Below are 21291 nucleotides of genomic sequence, written 5' to 3'. Positions count from 1 at the left end.
TGGGGCATAGAAAAGGTTGGGAACCACTGGACTCTACACCATTCCGGATAAAAGAGGTTCTACTGTATTTGTATATTGTAGTAATTGCAAAACCTTCCTTTTGTGCTTCCTTTTAATTGTATTGAATGATAGTAAAGGTAGAATTGTGACTATTGGAAGTATTATCAATGCATTTGAATTCTACTTCATGAAACCTTGTTGGATTCATGTCATAATATTGGTTTGAATTGATGTTTTTGATGATCAGGGAAGCCCAGGTCGCCAAGGTCCAAAGGGTCAGCCTGGGATGGATGGAGTTGCTGGTCCTAAAGGTGAGAATGAGGAAAGGTTTTGGATTTTTAAATAAATATGCAAAGCAAACATGTAAGGTTAGCCAGATAATTGTTTTTTGATGTTTCTACATTGTAGTTCCAATTGTGTTTCTTATTGTTACAGATTAAAAAAAAAAATACAATATGGGCAAATTAGGTGTTGAGGACCTTTGGCTAATCAAAAGCTCAGAAAGAAAGTCACTGATAGTTTTTGGATAAAATATAGAGCTTCAATTCATCAGCCCAGTTAGTCTATGAAATGACAGCTAGACCTACATGAACACAACACCAGGCTGTAAAATCCCATTTAACAAGTTTTCTCGAATTTCAGGCCAAATAATAGTTTTGTCATGGTTCCATTGTTTTAATCAGGTTGCGGTATCATTACCATGGTTGTATTCGATAGGCGATGACGACTGTTCACATGTGACATGTGAACAACATAGGGACCTGAATTTGTTTATAGTGGAAGTATTGTTGGACGGTATTTGGACGTTGATGCATCGTCCTGTATGGGAAAAACATGAGTGACAGTTTATAGTCGAGTCAAGATTTGAACCCAGGATAGACATCTTAAAGTTGAGTGCGCATATCTCCAAGCTATCCTGACAGCCCTAATTAGGGTGGGGGGTGATGGATTGATAAAATCATCAACTTTGCATGCCAGGCTAGTTACATATGTCATTCAATTACCGCACACAACACAGAATTTTTCAAACCTACCTGATTTGGTTTTTCTGATCTGAGATTTGAAACGGTTGATCATTAATCGCTTATTAATTAATCACTCTGTCTGTGAAACCCCGGGTGACTGGGGTGAGAGTTCACAGCTGGATTGGGGTTGCAACCCCGGCTAGACAGCTGAGAGGCGAGTGTGCGTAACTCCAGGCCATCTTAATGTCAGCCGAACACACCACTCAACTCAACACACCACTTTACATCGACACCGTTTAATGATGCTTTTCACACCAGCAAAATAAATGAAGGTTTTTGTGAGTAATTTCGGTTTTAGCCAGACTTTTTGCACCAGTAAACATGTCCCTTTATTTGGACGGTGTATAATACCACAGACCGCTGCCGCATTCGGTCCCGAAAAAAATAAAATAACCTGATGTACATATATGAAGCAAAAACATGCGTGCTGCTTAGATGTGCATATTTAATACATCGTGGTTGTATAGCTGGGATAATTCAATTGCATTTGGCTAAGGATGGATGTTGGAACCCATCTGTGGATCGGTCCCATCGGCCGATGGGTCTGACCCATCTGTGGATGCACGAGAAATGACAATGCAGACCCATCGGCCGATGGGTCTGCGCCATCTGCGGATGTGTTGTTCACCTTGAAGGAATGTGTATGCATCAATGGTGGATGAGTATGTTTATTTGAACCTAAAAATAAGCAATTGATGTCATAAATGTTTATAAAGCAGTCCGTGACATGTGGTTTGTCGATAACCGTTTGTCGATAAGATAAAAATAAGATAATATTTTTAGGTTCAAATAAACATACTCATCCACCATTGATGCATACACATTCCTTCAAGGTGAACAACACATCCGCAGATGGCGCAGACCCATCGGCCGATGGGTCTGCATTGTCATTTCTCGTGCATCCACAGATGGGTCGCCCATCTGCGGATCCGCAAACGGGTCAGACCCATCGGCCGATGGGACCGATCCACAGATGGGTTCCAACATGGACACCCAGGGCAACAGCATGAGGCCAGCCGATCTGTGCCGCTTCATAAAATGGCAGCGCAAGATTTTAATTGGGGGTGGAGTCTGGCCAGATGTCTAGCCAATGAGTGCAAGGTGGTCCTTCGATGGTCCGCCTACCAATTTACTAATACATACATAGTCCATCCATCCAAACACAGTTCAGCTATTTAGATATAGATTCTTTTGAGAGTAAGGTGAATCGGAACCAATGTGATCGCATGTGTGTTGTGCGTATAAGCAGCATCTTCGTTATATGAGTTAGCTATCTTCCTTTGTACTTCTCAGATAACAGAAGGAAGCCATTGATTGATGAAAACAAACAAATATACCACAAAACCAGTCATTGCTGTACTTTATATACGTAGAATTACAAACGTGAAGATAGAGGACACTGATTGTGTGGCGTCTTGTTTATCATATATTGTACAAAATGTAGGTGATCAATGAAATGCAAGTAGTGCTGCTTGATTTCATCGATTGCAGGTGAACAGGGTGACAGCCACGGCTTGACGGGCCCACCAGGTCCAAAGGGAGACACAGGTGATCGTGGACCACCAGGTGAGTGCACCGCATGCATTGGTTGTCACCACTACTACTACTATACAACTACTACTACTACTACTTTTAAAGGCCATAATTGACACCACATCATGGGGTTGGCTGGAGGAGGTTTTTGGCCCAAGTCTTTCCTAAACCGCTGCCCAGGCCTGACGTTTGACTGAAGATGGCAGGAATTTTGAATTTGTTCTGGGTCATGCATTCCTTAACAACAGTACTATATTTTAACCAATTCAAAAATGTAGTTTATATGCTTCTTGTATCAAAGGGACTTCATATTGTTAGGACTCCTGGTAGCTGAACAACAAATTATTATGCTAATTATTATTTAAATTTAAAATTGTTCATATCTTTCAATAATGGATTGTGCACTAATACTGAATTTTATTTATTTATCAAACAACTTCCTGGATGATAAAGCAAAATATCATCACATGTTCACTTTTTAAGATAATATATATAACAATGCTCAATGTCTACACTTTACACTCGCCGAAAAGCCTGTTTATTCATTTATTTTCTACAAGAGCGGAGGCTAATGGAAGAGCAAGGTTAAATTGACAGTTGGGTAGTGAGGCAATAAGTGGGTACAACCAGCAATGGGATTAACAAACAGAAAAGGAAAGAAAGAGAAGTTGAGGAAACACTGAAATCAGCAAGTTAGGGTGACAACAAACTTGTAAACCCATGAAGGTACCCACGAGTCAGTCATCTGTGGAGGATTTCACATCAAATAACACTCATTAACCCTTTGTGTACTGCATCTTGTTTTTTCAAAATTTTCATTGAAAAATTAGATTTTTTTTTGGTCGTTTTCTACTATCCAGCCAAACCTATACCTATAAACTAATTCGGTTTGGATTTGCATTTACAACAACCAATAAACAACGTTGGTCCAACGTTGGTAAATACAGTGCATTCAGAAAGTATTCAGACCCCTTCACTTTTTTCACATTTTGTTATGTTGCAGTCTTATGCTGAAATCGTTTAAATTCATTTTTTCCCTCATCAATCCACACTTAATACCCCATAATGACAAAGAGAAAACAGGATTTTAGAAAGTTTTGCAAATTTATTAAAAAGAAAAAACTGAAATATCACATTGACATAAGTATTCATACCCTTTGCTATGACACTTTAAATTTAGCTCAGGTGCCTCCCATTTCTCTTGATCTTCTTTGTGATGTTTCTACACCTTGATTGAAGTCCACCTGTGGTAAATTCAATTGATTGGACATGATTTGGAAAGGCACACACCTGTCTATATAAGGTCTCACAGCTGACAATGCATGTCAGAGCAAAAACCAAGCCATGAGGTCGAAGGAACTGCCTGCAGAGCTCAGAAACAGGATTGTGTCGAGGCACAGATCTGGGGAAGCCTACAAAAAAATTCTGCTGCATTGAAGGTTCCCAAGAGCACAGTGGCCTCCATAATTTTTAAATGGAAGAAGTTTGGAACAACCAGGACTCTTCCTAGAGCTGGCCGCCCGGCCAAACTGACCAATCGGCGGAGAAGGGCTTTGGTAAGAGAGGTGACCAAGAACCCGATGGTCACTCTGGCTGAGCTCCAGAGATCCTGTGTGGAGATGGGAGAAACTTCCAGAAGGACAACCATCACTGCATCACTCCACCGATCTGGGCTTTATGGCAGAGTGGCCAGACGGAAGCCTCTCCTCAATGAAGGACACATGAAAGCCCGCTTGGAGTTTGCAAAAAAGCACCGAAAGGACTCTCAGACTGTGAGAAACAAGATTATGTGGTCTCATAAATCCAAGATTGAACTGTTTGGCTTCCGTCTGGCCACTCTGCCATAAAACCCAGATCGGTGGAGTGTTTCAGTGATGGTTGTCCTTCTGGAAGTTTCTCCCATCTCCACACAGGATCTCTGGAGCTCAGCCAGAGTGACCATCGGGTTCCTGGTCACCTCTCTTACCAAGGCCCTTCTCCCCCGATTGTTCAGTTTGGCCGGGAGGCCAGCTCTAGGAAGAGTCCTGGTTGTTCCAAACTTCTTCCATTTAAGAATTATGGAGGCCACTGTGCTCTTGGGAACCTTCAAAGCAGCAGAATTTTTTTGTAGGCTTCCCCAGATCTGTGCCTCGACACAATCCTGTCTCTGAGCTCTGCAGGCAGTTCCTTCGACCTCATGGCTTGGTTTTTGCTCTGATATGCATTGTCAGCTGTGAGACCTTATATAGACAGGTGTGTGCCTTTCCAAATCATGTCCAATCAATTGAATTTACCACAGGTGGACTCCAATCAAGGTGTAGAAACATCACAAAGATGATCAAGAGAAATGGGCGGCACCTGAGCAAAATTTCAAGTGTCATAGCAAAGGGTATGAATACTTATGTCAATGTGATATTTCAGTTTTTTCTTTTTAATAAATTTGCAAAACTTTCTAAAATCCTGTTTTCTCTTTGTCATTCTGGGGTATTGAGTGCAGATTGATGAGGGAAAAAATGAATTTAAACGATTTCAGCATAAGGCTGCAACATAACATAATGTGAAAAAGGTGAAGGGGTCTGAATACTTTCTGAATGCACTGTAGACGTCGCGTTTGCAATCAATAGACAACGTCAGGCCAACGTTGGTAAATAGATGTCGCAATTGCAACCAATAGACAACGTTAGTCCAACGTTGGAAAATAGACGTTGCATTTGCAATGAATAAACAATGTTGGGCCAATGTTGAAAAATAGACGTCGCGTATGCAACTGATAAACAACGTTGTTCCAACATTGAAAAATAGTTGTTGCGTTTGCAACCAATAAACAACGTCACCCTGATGTCAACAATGCGCTTGCGACCAATTGACCAAATGCCAACGTTGGCCCAACGGTGTTGTGTTAGCTGGGCCACTTCTAGCTCAACATGTGGGAAATGTGAATGTCACTGCCAAGGTAAGTGAATCTCTCTGTGATCTCAACATCCTCACCACAGACAGGAACAGAAAAGAGTGTAGCATCAAAGATGTCATGGAAAGCCTGGATTGTAGTCTTGATCCAGGCGACCCATAACCCAGTGGCTTCAACTCCTCATTCAGTGCCTCGAGGGTCCCCCGTAAGGATGCCCAGAGCCCCGGAGTGAAAAAATTGATGGAGGGGAGCATACTCCAGAGATCACACTTGAGGTTGGCCAGATGTTGTTTTCTTCCCTTGCCTTCGGTTATATTTACCTTCCAGGTGGAGAATCTGTGAAATCTGCATCATCTGTGAAATCAAGGTCAGAGATCCTGACATTCCCAAATGATTCACCACAGCTATATCTCTCCACATCCTCCACATTATCCAGCGAGTACAAGTGTTGAAATGTGTGGTAACCTCTTTGGTGTAAAGCCAGACTGCTCTGGGCACTGTTGCTCAAGCAGATGGTGGTGAACCCTATCAAGAACAAGCGTTATGCCTAGGTACCCCGTCGTTGAAGTGATGTGAGTTGACAAAGTGGAAGACGCAAGGCGGCCATCTTGGGTTTTGACGTGGCGACCCAATTTTCAATAGCCTTCGTCCTTGTGCCTAGATACACCCACACACCAGATTAGAAGTTGGTACTTCGCTTATTTTTCAAGATATTCCGCTCACAAGTTTCAGACATACATGGCGTCAGACATACATGGCGTCAGACATACATGGCGGCGGCCATCCTGGATTTTGACGTGGCGACCTAATTTTCAATAGGGTTCTTCCATATGCCGAGTTGCACCCACACACCAAATTAGAATTCGGTCCTTCGCTTACGCACGCACGGACGCACGCACGGACGCACGCACGCACACACGGACGGAGGGGAAAACGATTGTGCCCCTTTCGCTCCGCGGTCCGACGGGGGACAATTATCCGAGCAAGGATAATTGATCAGCAAAGACAAAGATCTGGAAATATCTGGAAAGACAAAGATGTAACAAAACAAACCAAGAGGCGGATGGTGAATAATCTGGTATTTCCAGTTGCAACGTCTGGATGTGAGTCGTGGACAGTGAAGAAGAAAGAAAGGAAGAAGACAATTTTTTAATCTGGTTTTGGAGACCGAAGTTAATTATTCCATGGACTGCAAGAAGAACCAACAAATCGGTGCTTGAAGAAATTAGACCACCATGTACATCAGAAGTGTTGATGATAAACCAGAAAATGTCATGCTTTGCACACATCATGTCATGCGTGCAGAAAACAAAAGTCTGCAGAAATCAACCTTGCTAGGTTATGGAAAGAAGAGGAAGACGCAAGCCTTGTATGTGCTGGATGGATGGGGAAATGAAAAGGTGGCAACCAAGCTTTCCCTACAAGAGTTTCGGGTAGCAGTGCACGGTATGGATGTATGGAGAAATCTGATCATGAATGTTACCAGAAATCGGACATGTCTTGACGGAAGTCGATAAATGTAAACAGACAGTTTTTGTTTTGTTTCAGTTTGCCCATAATGAAAGGCAAAAAGAGACAGCTCAAAAGTGCATGAACATGCTACTGATAAATTGTTATATTGTTATAAAAAAATTTTTTTTTGATATTGTTTTCTTTTTGTTGCTGTTATTTTTTTTATAAATTATTTTAAAAAATTAATACAATAATAATAATAATATTTGTATTACACAGTCAAGTTTGTTTTGAGTTATCTTTCTTGATAGTATGATAAAATAAAACTGGTGCTGTTAATAGTATGGAACTGGTGTTTAAGATGTGCTGCACATAATGTCTATCTTTTGCACTAATAGTAAGGGAAACATATGAAAATCTGTTAACTAAATTGTTACCAAAAAATTTCTTCACCAATATGTTTGTAAAGGTGTGTGTGTTAAAACATGTGTTAAAATGTTGAAGGTCAACTCCCGTGGGAAACCCAGAAAAAAAGCTGTTGAATTCGGGTACCGAAAAATTATTTTCGAGAATTTTTATTTTTTTTAATCGGCCCTTAAGTAACTTATGAGGGGTCAAATAAGGGTTTTTCATGATTCTGAGTTGATTGTTAACACTTATATTTCACCACAGACACTCCTTTGTGGAAAAATAATTTCTAAATATATCTCATTTTCTACTTTGCAGGACATGGAGTCTAGCAATATGGATGAAGACGTTACTCCACCTGTGCTCAATTGCTTCATCTGTGCACGCTCGGATACACCAGCTGAAAGGCTCATACAGGCAACTCCAAAGGGATACTCAACTTTATTGAAACAAGCAGAAACTGTCGAAAATGTTACTGTTGTGGAACGTATGAAGGAGCCTCAAAAGGAAGGAAAACGGAGGTACCACCAGAAGTGTAAAAATGATCTGTACAACAACTTTGTTGCAACCACCAAGAAGTCAGCTCAAGCATCAAAGGCAGAGAAAGAGTCATCAAAGTTGAAGAGAAGACGCACTACTTGTGAGTTCAGTTCATCAACTGGCTGCAGTTCGAGAAGATCACAGTCAGTTGACCTCCTGTATAAGGATGTATGCATTCTTTGCAACCAACCAGCCCAGCTCTACAAAAATAATCCAGCACAAGCTAGAAAGAAATACAGAGTGCCAGATAATTTGACTGCAGATACACTGAAGGCAAGCTTGCTGAAGACAGCACGGAGTCGCGGGGATGACTGGGGCACTGAAGTCACTGGACGCCTGGAAGGGATCAACGACTTGGTAGCAGAAGAAACACTGTACCATTTGCGATGCAAACTTATGTTTGCGAGAGGTGACAGTTTGTCCAAGACTGATGAGGAAGGAAAAAGGAAGAGAGGACAGAGGAGTATTGATGAGGACTGAGGAGCGAGAGGCAGTTTTTATTGAATTCTGCGAATGGTTAGACTCAGAATTAGAGCATGGGGTAATGAACATGGACCAAGTCCATGAAAAGCTGCAGGAGTTTGATCAGTCACCAGAGAAGAGCCTTTCTTATTCAAAGCATTGGCTAAAGATAAAACTTTTAGAGAAATACGAAGACACCTTGTATTTCACAACACAGGAAAGAAGGGCAGATGTACTCTGTCTCAAAGATGGCACCGACAATATTCTGCGAGGACATCATGCTAATCTTGACCATGGAGATGAGAAGACTCAGATCATAAAGACGGCACTCAAGTTCATATCCAATGATATTGCCTTGATTGATTTAGGTCCAAAGTCATACCCCACCACACACAGTATGACTGACATCGATAGTCAGCTGACACTTGTTCCTGCAAGCCTTCAGATGTTCTTGAGACCGATTGTCAAGACAGACGAAAGAGTTGCCGTTTGGGGGCAGAATTTTATTAAGGCCTGTCGACCTCGGTCTGGAGTATTGCCACACCAAATGGGGCTTGCCATACAACTTGATCATAGATTTGGGTCAAAATGGATGCTCAACAAGTTCCACCGGCTGGGATACACTGAGTCTTACACGGAGACACAAAACTACAAATACTGCTTCCTTAATAGTAGGAGTGGAGATGATGTTCCAGATACTTCTGGCACTCTTGACACCATTGTGGAGGAAACCGATGAACAGATCAATGATGAGGTTGCGGTTGATGCTGCGCTTGAGGATCAATCAGTGATGACAGCCAAAGTGCCAGCCAGTGAAAGTGAATTGTCAAGTAATGATCAGGTGGTCTTTATGGAGGTTGGGGAAACAAACAATGCAGTCACTCAGTTTGTTGGAGACGATATAGATTTAAACATTGTCTCTATTCACGGAAACACTCCCTTTCACTCAATGGGTTGGATCGAAGTCACCTCTCCGGCACCACCTTTGCCAGATCCACAGACAACAGCAGCTTTCCCCCGGGTGAAGTTGAAGGCATTCGACAAAGCTAAGATCCTGAGAGGAACTGAAGTAAAGATTATTCCATTTACGAACAGGAAACAGATAGGAACGAACGCGATCATGTTTCTCCCCCTCGCTGAGCTTTCCTCCTCCCTGGCTCATGATCAGCCACTCCTCACTCCAGGTGACACACTCTGGGCAGCGGGGTGGGTGATCAAAGCCAACGATCCTGAGTTCCCACACTCCAACTGGAATGGCTGGATGAAGAGAATCCATACTAATGATGCAAAGCAGAGCACACAGATCGAGTTCCTCCCAGTTATTGAAGGAGACCCTAATGACCTCAACACCATCTTCACCACTCTGAAAGAGTGCATACGGCGCGCTGGGGTCGCTATAGTGACCTTTGATCTTCCGATTTGGCTGAAGGCTGTGAATATAATAAAGCAGGCAAATCTACCCGTCATTCCAAGGTTGGGTGGTTTTCACCTGCTGAAGTCTTATCTTGGATCAATGGGATGATTTGATCATGATGATGATGGGATGATGGGATGATGATCCCATCATGGATGGAGGATGTTTTGACAAGGCAATCCGTGTTCACCTCCTCATCGATGCAGCCATCTATCAACACATCATGAAACTTGCCTTCACTGAGGAGGAGCGTGGTGACATGAAGACCTTCATGGAGAAGGTGGCTGATGGGAAGATGGGAGCCAGACACCCAGACCCAGTAGTGCCAGTGTTTGAGCAAAGGTTTGAAGAAACCTTCAAACGACTCGCAAAAGGAGGAAGAACACCTGCACTCTGGGTGGAGTACCACCACATGGTAGATGTGATCAAGGTCTTTATCAGAACCGAGCGACTTGCAGACCACAATGGGCATCTGTCCTGCATTGTTACCAAGATGCTTCACATCTCAAGGAAGGCAGCGGCAGGAGTGATCAAACCAGAGACTCTACCTCCAACAGAGGGTGCAGCTGCACAACATTCACTCCGTGCCTACCTGCAGACCCGGGACTGGATCCTTCTACAGAGCATGTCTCTGAACCCCAGTGACTATGGATGGACAATAGGTGTGCATGGGTATGAGCCAGTTCCAACACTGGACCCCACGGCTCCTGAGGAGCTATTGCAGTTCACGAGCTGTAATTGTCATGGAGATTGCAGCAACCGGCGATGCAGCTGCAAGAAGAATGGGGTCACGTGCATCTCGGCCTGTGGAGTCTGTAATGGCATTACATGCAGAAACTGCAGTCATGATGTTGTTGAGTCTGAAGAAGACATAGACAATGACTGTTGAAACTTCTGACATTGTGAATGAGAAATAACTCTTGAGTATTATACATGTATGTGAAATAAAAGCTACTTTGTGTGTAAATGTAAAAGTGAAAATATAAATGTTAACAATCAACTCAGAATCATGAAAAACCCTTATTTGACCCCTCATAAGTTACTTAAGGGCCGATTAAAAAAAAAAAATTCTCGAAAATAATTTTTCGGTACCCGAATTCAACAGCTTTTTTCTGGGTTTCCCATGGGGGTTGAACTTCAACATTTTAACACATGTTATTACACACCTTTACAAACATATTGGTGAAGAATTTTTTTGGTAACAATTTAGTTAACAGATTTGTGAAATATCTCATAAAATGCCCTTACTATAACCTCAGGAGAGCAAGGATATCGGGGAATACCGGGCAAGAGAGGGATGGATGGCAATATGGGTGAGGATGGATCTAAGGGGAACAAAGGTCGAGATGGCTCTCCAGGAACTCCAGGTGAGTTGTTCAGCATTTGGGACCAAATGAGGAAGAACTTGGTTGGGGTGAATATGGACTGTCAAAGATGGAATACTAAAAGGTTAGACAGAATAGGCCATTTAGTCATTTACATGATGTTATATCCATATGCCACAATATTATTACCCTCGCCTGAGGAGAGGATATTGCATTTGAGTCCGTTTGTTTGCTACTTGGCAAAAAAAAATTTTTTGCAAGTATGTTGATCACTCCGGTTTATGTGTGTGTTTGTCTGTCCACTCACTTATACTTGCCTACAGGTCACAATTTTAAACCGATCTTCACGAAACTTCACCAAATGGTAGAGTTCGTGGTCCGACAAAATCCTATGTATTTTTGAGGTCAAAAGGTCAACATAGGCCAAAGGTCAACCACTTTTTTCGAATTCCTAAAATCCTCAATTTTCATCCGATTGACTTGAAATTTGAATAGGATTTACATATCAGCTAACTGAATTCAACCACCAACTATTTTTGAGATCAGCGTAGGCTTTGCACACATCTTTGCACACATTTGCACAAGTTAAAAAAAAAATTCTCCTCAATTTTCATCCGATTCACTTGAAATTTGAATAGGATTTACATATCAGCTAACTGAATTCAACCAACAACTATTTTGAACTCAACATAGGTCACAAGGTCAGCATAGGCCAAAGGTCAACCACGTTTTTCAAATTTCTAAAATCCTCAATTTTCATCCAATTTACTTGGAATTTGAATAGGATTTTCATATCAGCTAACTGAATTCAGCCACCGACTATTTTTGAGATCAACATAGGCCATAAGGTCAACATAGGCCAAAGGTTAACCACTTTTTCAGAATTTCTAAAATCCTCAATATTCATCCGATTGACTTGAACTTTGAAAAGGATTTTCATATCAGTTTACTGAAACCAACCAACTATTTTTGAGGTCAACATAGGCCAAAAGGTCAACATAGGCCATATTTCTAAAATTGTCAATTTTCATCCAATTTACTTAAACTTTGAAGACGATTTTCATGTCAGCTAACTGAATTCAACCACTAATTATTTTTGAGGTGAAAAGGATTCTCTACTGAGTGCCATTCTACTTTGTTCTGTTTTGACAAGTGTCGTTCTATGAGTGATTTTTCATCTCTCTGTCTGTCTGTCTGTTTGATTGTCCGCACACAATAAATATGATTTTGTCTGCAACCGTTTGTCCGATTGACAGGAAATTTTCACCATAGGTGCAACTCCACCTGTATAATTTTTTAATGATAATTATGACGTCATATGCCACGTGGTATGGCCGCCATCTTGGAAAAACCGAAAAACTTTGCACCTCTATATCTCCGAAAGCACTGCATAGAAAAAATTGACACATGGCTCATTGTAAAGAACTCTCCATGTGGATTAATGTTTTAATGATGATGTCATAGGTGCCTCCATGATGACGTCATAATTCGGCAAGTACAAAACTTCATCCGATTAAGATGAAATTTATTGAGCATCATCTAGAGATAAATTGTTGGAGAAAAAAATAATGATGACGTCATCGGTCACGTGGTTCGGCCACAATCTTGGAAAAACCGAAAAGAATTGTACCTCTATATCTCCGAAAGCGCTGCATTTAAAAAATTGAGACATGACTCATTGTAAAGAACTCTCTATGTGGAATAGCATATGTTAATTATGATGTCATAGGTGCCTCTATTATGACGTCATAATTCGACAAGTATAAAACTTCATCCGATCAAGATGAAATTTCATGAGCAGCATGTAGGGATAAATTGGTGGAGAAAAAAGTAATGATGACGTCATTGATCACGTGGTTCGGCCGCCATATTTGTTTTAGCACAAAAGCCTTAAAAACCACTGAAAACACGTCCTGGCGAGTGTCTGCAATCTCTAATTGCTCTTTCTAGTTATTGTTGTTGATATTGTTAGTATTCATTAATATATGCTTTATTACAATGTCATCATTGTTTTTGTTATTTATTTTGGAATTAGAATGCCATGCCATTTAAGGACATATTAAGCTGATCTATACATCTTAACATGGCGCGCATTTTAAACATGGGAATTCTTCCGGATTCTTTGTACTTAATTAGCCTAATCAACCCAAGAGATCATGACGATCATTTTGGTTTATCCCATTCCACATCAGAAAGCTCCAGTATAACTCCATAACAAACATGACACACAAACACACACACACACACACACACACACACACACACACACACACACACACACACACACACACCTCATTCATTTATAGTAGATTCATCTTCTTCAATTGTTACCGAGCATTTTATTACATTGTTACTTAAAATTATTCATTCCATAAGCCTGGTGATGGCTTAACGGTTAGGGCAGCTGGCTTGAGACCCTAGGATCCTGAGTTTGAGTCCTGTTTGGCCATTGAATTAACAGCAGGTGGGGTTGACTCAGCCTGTCATCCTTCCAAGGCTTGCAAAATTTGTACCAGCCTACTGGTAATAGTGAGGGCACTGCATCAGTGGTTATTTTATTAAATTATGTTATGATTTTTATTAATTTATGATTAAGCCATGATCATTGTATCGGTGGATATACAGTATAGCATTAAGTAACTAATGGATTGACCAACTTACTTGTATAAGTAACACTTTTGTAGTTCTTTTTTTCTTCTAAATTTGCAATTTCATTGTCAGGTTCTGGTGAGAAGAAAGGCCTCCCAGGCATTCCAGGTCCCGATGGCAATGTAGGGTTACCTGGGCCTGCAGGATCTCCAGGTGCCCGTGGTAGAAAAGGAAATAAAGGTACTTTTGCTTTTCTCTTATCTGGCTTAATAGTGTATTAATGATCAAAATAGTTTATATTTGGGATAATCCATAATGACCAAAATTGGGAAAATCAGAGTGGAAAACATGAGGGCACAACCAACTGGAGGTTTTGTTAAAGTCAAAGTCTTAGAAAGTCCAACATTTCAGCCAAAGTGGTGACCTTCATCCTACACTTATACAGACCATGAGTTGATTGGTTGGTTGGCCAGTTAGACATTTGTGGATCCAGAGTGACGACGTGGTCAGTTTGACGTCATTTCACGAATTTTGTTTTATGGGCCTGATAGTTAGAATAATGTGCAAATTGATCTGCCACAGGGAAAGTCATGCTTATTTCACCTAATGTACACGTTGCAGTGCTTGCACTTGTATAATGGATTAGAGAAAATTATGTTTATTCCAAAATACAATAGATTACGAACGTGTCCATGAAGGCTATTTCACTCAGAATGGCAAAACTGGTCGTACAACATTTTGGAAATTAACTCTTCATGCTTTATTTGAAGTTCATTATATACAAATTATGGCTAACAATATGAAGAATTCGTTTAGTATACAATGTCACATCTGTTGGTACCTGATTGTTTTGCTCGATTTGATATGGTACACCACTCCTTTCCTATTCCATCTCCAAGCGCTGCATGACGTCATTGCCGAGCACCAAAGGGGGGCCCGGCGATGACGCGCACTGAAAGGGAGTATTCAGTTTTCACTCCTGTTTCTTTCTTGTTTTCTTGTTTTCTTTCTTGCTTGTGTGTCCGGGCGACATCTCAGCCATCATTTGAGCTAGGGAGCTGAAATTTGGGCACAATAGTGAGCACATGCTTTGGCAAAAAATGTATTTATTTATTTTTTGATTAATCAATGAATTGATTAATTCCTAAATTATTATCGATTTACTAAGCACTGATTTATTTTCTTTCTCATCTGGGCAATATCTCAGGTATCTTTTGAGCTAGGAAGCTGATATTCGGACACGACAGTGACCAAGTGATGTGGCTATAACAAGTATTTTTGATTTATCTATTTATTGATTGATCGATTAATCGATTAATGATTTAATTATCTGGGCATTTAATTAATTTTGAAAAAGTTACAGATTCGGATGAAACGGTGGTGGTATAGGTATTATATTAGCCAATTGATTAATAAATTAATTATTTTATGATTATTATTTATTTATTTTCATTATTAAACACTTATTTATTTTCTTTTTCATCTGCGCAATATCTCAGGCACCTTTTGAGCTAAGAAGCTGACATTTGGACATGACAGTGACCAAGTGATTTGGCTATAAAGGATATTTTTGATTTCTTGATTAATCAATTCATTGATTAATTATTTATTGATTAATCAATTACTCAACTGATTGTTTAATTTTTTTCGTTTAATTAATCATTGAATTAATTTTCATAAAGTTACAGCTTTAGATGCGGCACTGGTGGTTTAGTTATGTTATTAGCCAATTGATTAATAAATTAATTATTTTACGATTTTTATTTATTTTCATTACGCAATTAATCAATCAATTATTGTACACCTCTCCCTCCCAATACCATCTCTATGTGCTGCACGGCGCCTCCGGCAATGCCGCGTGCTGGAGGATTTTATTTATTTATTTTGCATGGGAGTGGTGTACTTTGAATGTATCTGTACTTGTTTCAACTTTTTTCATTTTTGAATTGTCATAATGTAAAACTTTCATTTGAAACAAATGATTAGAAGAGTCGGCACTTTCTTTCAGCAAGTAGCTTCTCGGCAACTTCCTGAAGTTTTATTATTTTCTTTACTTAACCAATTGTATCTCAGATCAATCTGGAAATTCAGAAACTTTCTTTCTGGCTTTTCTATTTTTAAAAGAAAAGAACAATCATGTATTATATAACTTAGTATCATTGTTTTATTATATAATGTTAATTTTAATACTTGTTATCCTGAACAGGTTGCCAAAGTAAGCCAGGACAGCCGGGTACAGATGGAGTACAAGGAAAAAAAGGAAGCTCAGGCATCCCTGGTACAGATTTAACACATTTTGCTTCACTGTACATTGAGCCGCAACTCAAAAAGAATCATCCTTCCTTATTACACAGGCCATATATGATCCATCAGATGGTTTGTTATGCTGGTTGAACATTATGCAGTAATATCTAGATGTTGAAGATCTCATGATGTCTTTTTAAAACAGCAAGGTCATATTATGTGGCTTGGCAGCGTCGTGGTCAAATTGAATTCTACGTATGGCTTAAATTGTTTATGTACTGCTCAGGCTCATTAAAATTCCACTGGGTCAGCACCTCACCGAATAGAGTTTGCAATGGAACAAATGAACAAATCAATAATTTTATGGAACATTTGCGTTTAAATTTTAATCTAATTTGTGGATAATAAAAGTACAGCAGTGTCTTAATTACCTATGTAAGAATACAGACTTCATTTTGTAGGGAAAGAAGAGCCGGGGCTCCCTGGATTTCCAGGCATCTCTGGGAAAAAGGGAATTACTGGTGATCCAGGACTAGCCATGAGCCAGCCAGGAAGGCCTGGAGAACAAGGAAATAAAGGAGACAAAGGTAAATAACAAGGAATAACAAGGAACTTTGGCATGAGCGGAGGCCATTCGACCTATCATGCCTGCACTACACCAACACCAGATGCACCCATCCACATGCAAGGTACATCCCTGTATCTAGGACGAACCTCAAACTCTTCTCCTGCATGACACACTTCAAAATTGACCCTTGCCTTATGTAATCCCAATTTTCATTTTTCTTTCCAATTCCCAGCACTTTACATTTCTTTATGTAAACTGCATCTGCCAATCATTTGCCCAATCTATGAAAGTATCTAGACATTCCTGAATCTGATCACCTCCCTCTCTGCTAATATCTACCTTACCTCCAAGCTTTGTGTCATCTCCAAATTTAGAAAGTGACTCTTAACCCCACTATCCAAATGATTGATGTAAATTATGATTAATAATGGTCCAAGTACTAACCCCTGGGGTACTCCACTACCTCCATCCTCCCAGCAATACATCCTTCCATTCACAGCCACTCTTTTCTTCCTATCACTAGGCCAGTTTCCAATCCAATTAGCTACCTGATCAGCCACTCCACAAACCCTCACCTTGGCTAACAACCTCTTATGTGGTACCTTATAAAATGCCTTCTAGATACACTGAGCCTAGCTACACTGCATCCACTGCTGCATTTCATAATCCACCCAGTCAGGAAGTGCCTTGTGGAACTCCAATAAGTTTGTTAAACAAGACCTACCTTTCGTACATCTGCACTGACTACCTTTCATTAGTTTGCAATTATGCAAACGGTTCACGATCTATTCCTTAATTAATGTCTCCAACACCTTCCCCACAAGACAAGTCAAGCTAACAGGTTCATGGTTTTCCAATACTTCTCGGAATCCTTTCTTAACTATAGTGATGTCACATTTGAACTCCAATCCTCTAGTTCCTCTCCTGACTCCAACGAGATGTTAAAGATACCCGGAAATACCACGCTTATCTACTCTGTCACTTCCCTCAATACTCTTGGACACATATTATCCCAGGCCTGGAGCTTCGTCGTCCAGTAATTGTGCTATCTCTTGGATCTGTTTGAAATGTGATTTTGTAATTGTGGTAAAGAGGCGGCAATGACTGCAAAATTAGAAGTTACTAACAACGGTACACACCCTACCGGCGGGGCTTCAATTGGGAGGCCCAAATGAATAGGCAAAATATCAGAAATTGAAGGCTTTTTTTATTTTAAACGATTTATATAAACATCAGTTAAATCATATCACACACAAATCATCAAAATCTAAACAGTATTTGTAGAATTTCAACAAAAGCCACATCACTGTTCATATTGGTAAATATTATTCCATCGTGTTTGGAAAAACTAGAAAATTGAAAAAATTGAAACTTGGGGAAAAATTGGAAAAACAAAATAGCCTATTTTACTCCAGGGGGTCCCAGGATTACCCACCCAAAATTTCGTTGCGATCGGTTCAGCCGTTTTTGCGGTACCTGGGAACGGACGGACAGACAGACAGACATTTGGTGAATTATAGTAAAATGAAAAACTGTTGGAAACTAGAAAAGAGCATATCTCCACCATAAGGCTGTACAGTCTACATTTTGTATCCCCTGGTAGGCCGGATCTGGATTCGGACCTGAACCAAAAGCGAATCGGCTTGTTCTTGTCACTTTACTCAACTCATCCACCAAATTTGATCAGAATTCGTTAACAACTTTTACAAATATCATGCTACATTATATATCGTTTTTGGCCCCATCTTTCAATGGTGAAGAATCACTTCGATTTTAAAAAAGTCTCGGATTCTAATCTTCACCAAAATCAAGTTAATTCGTCCTCGTCTCACACCCAATCTGTCCACCAAGTTTCGTCCGAATCAGTCCATAACTTTTTGAGGTATCCTTCTATATATCGTTTTTAGAATTATCTCTCAAAGGTGAAGAATCACTTCACAAATTCTCGGATCCAGATCTGGATCTTCACCAAAATCTAATAAATTCGTCCTTGTCATATCCACAAAATTTTGTCCGAATCCATTCCCAACTATTTGAGATATCCTGTTCACAAACAAACAAACAGTCAGTTGCGAACAACATCCTCCCACCTTAGGTGGTGGAGGTAATAATAAAAAGTTATTGAAACGGTGTAAAACCCAAAAAGGTGCTTGTATTATGAGAATAATGATGCTGATGTTGACATAATTGAATACAATTGATGTCCACTTGAAAGTATACAAGGTTGTTGCAATTTATTTGTTTGTTTTGTTGTCTCCAAACATGTACCATGAAAATGCAGGCTGCCTGGGTAAGTGTGTCCATTGTTTCAAAGTTAATATAAACTGTAAAGTCAGTGGAGAAAGAAAATGTTAAAAGGGCATCTGGGGTTGTCATAAGAATACATCAATAAGTTTCTGTAGCTTGACTTGTCAGGCCTACTGGCTCACATACTGCAAGTCAGTTTCTCAATAATGATAGTAGTGCCATGTGGAAAGCAACCTCCGGACAGGATGCAACCACCCGCACACCCTAGACTCCAAATATGGCTGAACTAAAACCTTTCTTTTTATTATTGTTATTATTATTTTAGGTCATCTCATCTCGATTCTCAAAGAGATGAACTTATAGAATGGGTCGTGATATCCGTCTGTCCGTCCGTCCATCCGTATGCTTTTTGCTACCTTTGCTACTCCTCCATTACCACCCGGCTGATTGTTCTGACACTTGACACATGAATACAACACAGTAGCCCACACAATCACTCAGGCTTCAATGTTTTGATTTCGGACCATAGAGGCTCCCACAGGAGGTTACCCCTGAAACTTCGGATCCCTACTTGTCCCTTACTTACCGACCGATTGCTCTGAAACCTGATACAGCCCTTCTACTTAATGGTCTGCAGGATCACTCGGTCTTAGATTTTCTGATTTCGTAGTTTTCGAATTTGGATTATGGGGTCTCCCAGAGGGTGGGGAGTTACCCCCTGAAACGTTGGATCCCTTATTTTTCCTTATTTACCAACTGATTGCTCTGAATCCCGATGCAGTCATCCTACTCAATGGTCCGCAGGATCGCCTGCTTTTAGATGCTTCAATTTTGTAGCAGGGGCACTCCCAGAGGATGGGTGTCCCAAGAAGGTCCCCCCAAATCAGCAGTGGTCTGAACTACAACCTCAAGAGATGACAGTCAGCCCACTCGGGGCTATTTATTAATATTACATAAGGTGCCTGTGGCTGCTGGCTGCATCATTGCTGGGAGTGCGGCTTTGCCACTGATGCAGCAGTGCACTGATGCAGGATTGCCCAAAGGCAGTGTTCTTGGACCCAGTCTTGTTCCTCATCTTCATCAAGGATATTTCTGAATCCCTTAAATCCTCACTATCATCAAGTTCCAGTTAGTGCTATTTTATGGCACGACATGGGCTCAAACTCAAGACCTTAAGATCTCAAGCCAACACCTGAACCATTAAGCCAACACCAGGCTTAAAACCTTTCCTCATTTACTCTGTTGAGCAGTTGCTGCAGGCCTGTGAACTGGCAGGGCTATTTCCATGCAGTTTATCAAGTAAAGTTACAATAATGTAACTCTCCAAGTTATTCTCTCTGGGTCAGTTTCTGTCTCCCAGAAAGTTAGCCAACATCACTGCAATACACAGACATGGTGTAAAGATGGATCCTCTTAACTACAGGCCTATTAGCTTGCTTCCAATTATAAGCAAGGTTATGGAATGCACTCGTTTCATTGCAGTAGTCAATCAAATCTTTCCTTTTTTTCCAACGGCCTGATCTCAGATCATCAGATCCGTTTCAGACCCTGTCATTCTACCTTGGACATGTTGCTTCTCCTTTCCCAGCATTGGATGAAAACCCTCAATGTCAGACATGTCTCTCTGGTCTGGACGTATCTCGAGCATCTGATAGAGTCGAGCACCCCACCTTGATCTTCAAACTCTCTGCTTATGGCATCCAAGGCCACCTCCTCTTATGGCACACTGACTTCCTCCACTCCCGTGTTTAGCGTATGGCTTTTAATGGAATTCACACATCTCTTCTCCCTGTCAAGGCTGGATTGCCCAAAGGCAGTGTTCTTGGACCCAGTCTTGTTCCTCATCTTCATCAAGGATATTTCTGAATCCCTTAAATCCTCGCTATCTTTTTGCTGAATATTCCACCCTCTACGTATCTAAGCTCATCCTTTGGACAAGCAGGCAGCAGCCTCTTCGCTCTCTACAGACCTTCCTAGAATCAGGAGCTGATCCAATACTTGGAATATGACTTTGAACCCCAACAAATATCACACTCTCACCCTGTCTCTCCAAAAGGACCATCTGGTAAACCCTCCCATCTGCTTCCTAAACAAAACACTTAAAGACGTTAAGCCACTCAACCTTTCCGGTCTCACCATCAGCCATGATCTTTCTTGGGCAGACCATATTTCCAAGATGGCCTCCAAAGCCAACCGCTGACTGGGCATCCTTCGTCATGTAAGGTCTTCGTGGAAAGCCATGGCCAGTCTGAACTTTTGACAACCTACAATGCCTTCATTCACAGCTTCATGGAGTACTGCTCTCCCTTTGGGCTAGTGCCCCTGCCTCGCACCTTGCCCTTCTTGGTGCAGTGGAAAGCAAGGCCCTTAAAATAATTGGTATCTCCCATGACAAAGCTGAGTTTCTACACCTGTTACTTTCACATCGCATACAGGTTGGTGGCCTCTCTCTATTATAGCTTTCCTTGTTTTGGTCTTACACGCTCTGCCCTCTCTTGGCACTGACCCTCCTAGGTTTCTGCAGGATGCACATGGTCTGCCAGTTACCCTCTTCTTGTTAAACTCCCAACATCCAGGCTCGCTCTGCTCACCTCCAC

The 21291-nt window shown here is 40.9% G+C and overlaps 1 protein-coding gene across 14 annotated transcripts in view; it reads left to right on the top strand.

The window, feature by feature from the left end:
- LOC137435086 (uncharacterized) overlaps window positions 1-21291 on the top strand; it is a 254059-nt gene that overhangs the window by 210450 nt on the left and 22318 nt on the right. For all 14 annotated transcript variants that reach the window (XM_068128534.2, XM_068128527.2, XM_078784665.1 and 11 more), the window contains 6 exons: window positions 248-311; window positions 2517-2591; window positions 10981-11088; window positions 13768-13875; window positions 15842-15913; window positions 16341-16466. In XM_068128534.2, the coding sequence (XP_067984635.2) occupies window positions 248-311; window positions 2517-2591; window positions 10981-11088; window positions 13768-13875; window positions 15842-15913; window positions 16341-16466 (553 nt within the window). The remainder of the gene's footprint in view (window positions 1-247; window positions 312-2516; window positions 2592-10980; window positions 11089-13767; window positions 13876-15841; window positions 15914-16340; window positions 16467-21291) is intronic.

This window comes from Myxine glutinosa, chromosome 9 (genome assembly GCF_964187855.1).
Source record: "Myxine glutinosa chromosome 9, kmMyxGlut1.1, whole genome shotgun sequence".
Taxonomy (NCBI): domain Eukaryota; kingdom Metazoa; phylum Chordata; class Myxini; order Myxiniformes; family Myxinidae; genus Myxine; species Myxine glutinosa.
This window is presented reverse-complemented; position numbering and strand designations above follow the sequence as displayed.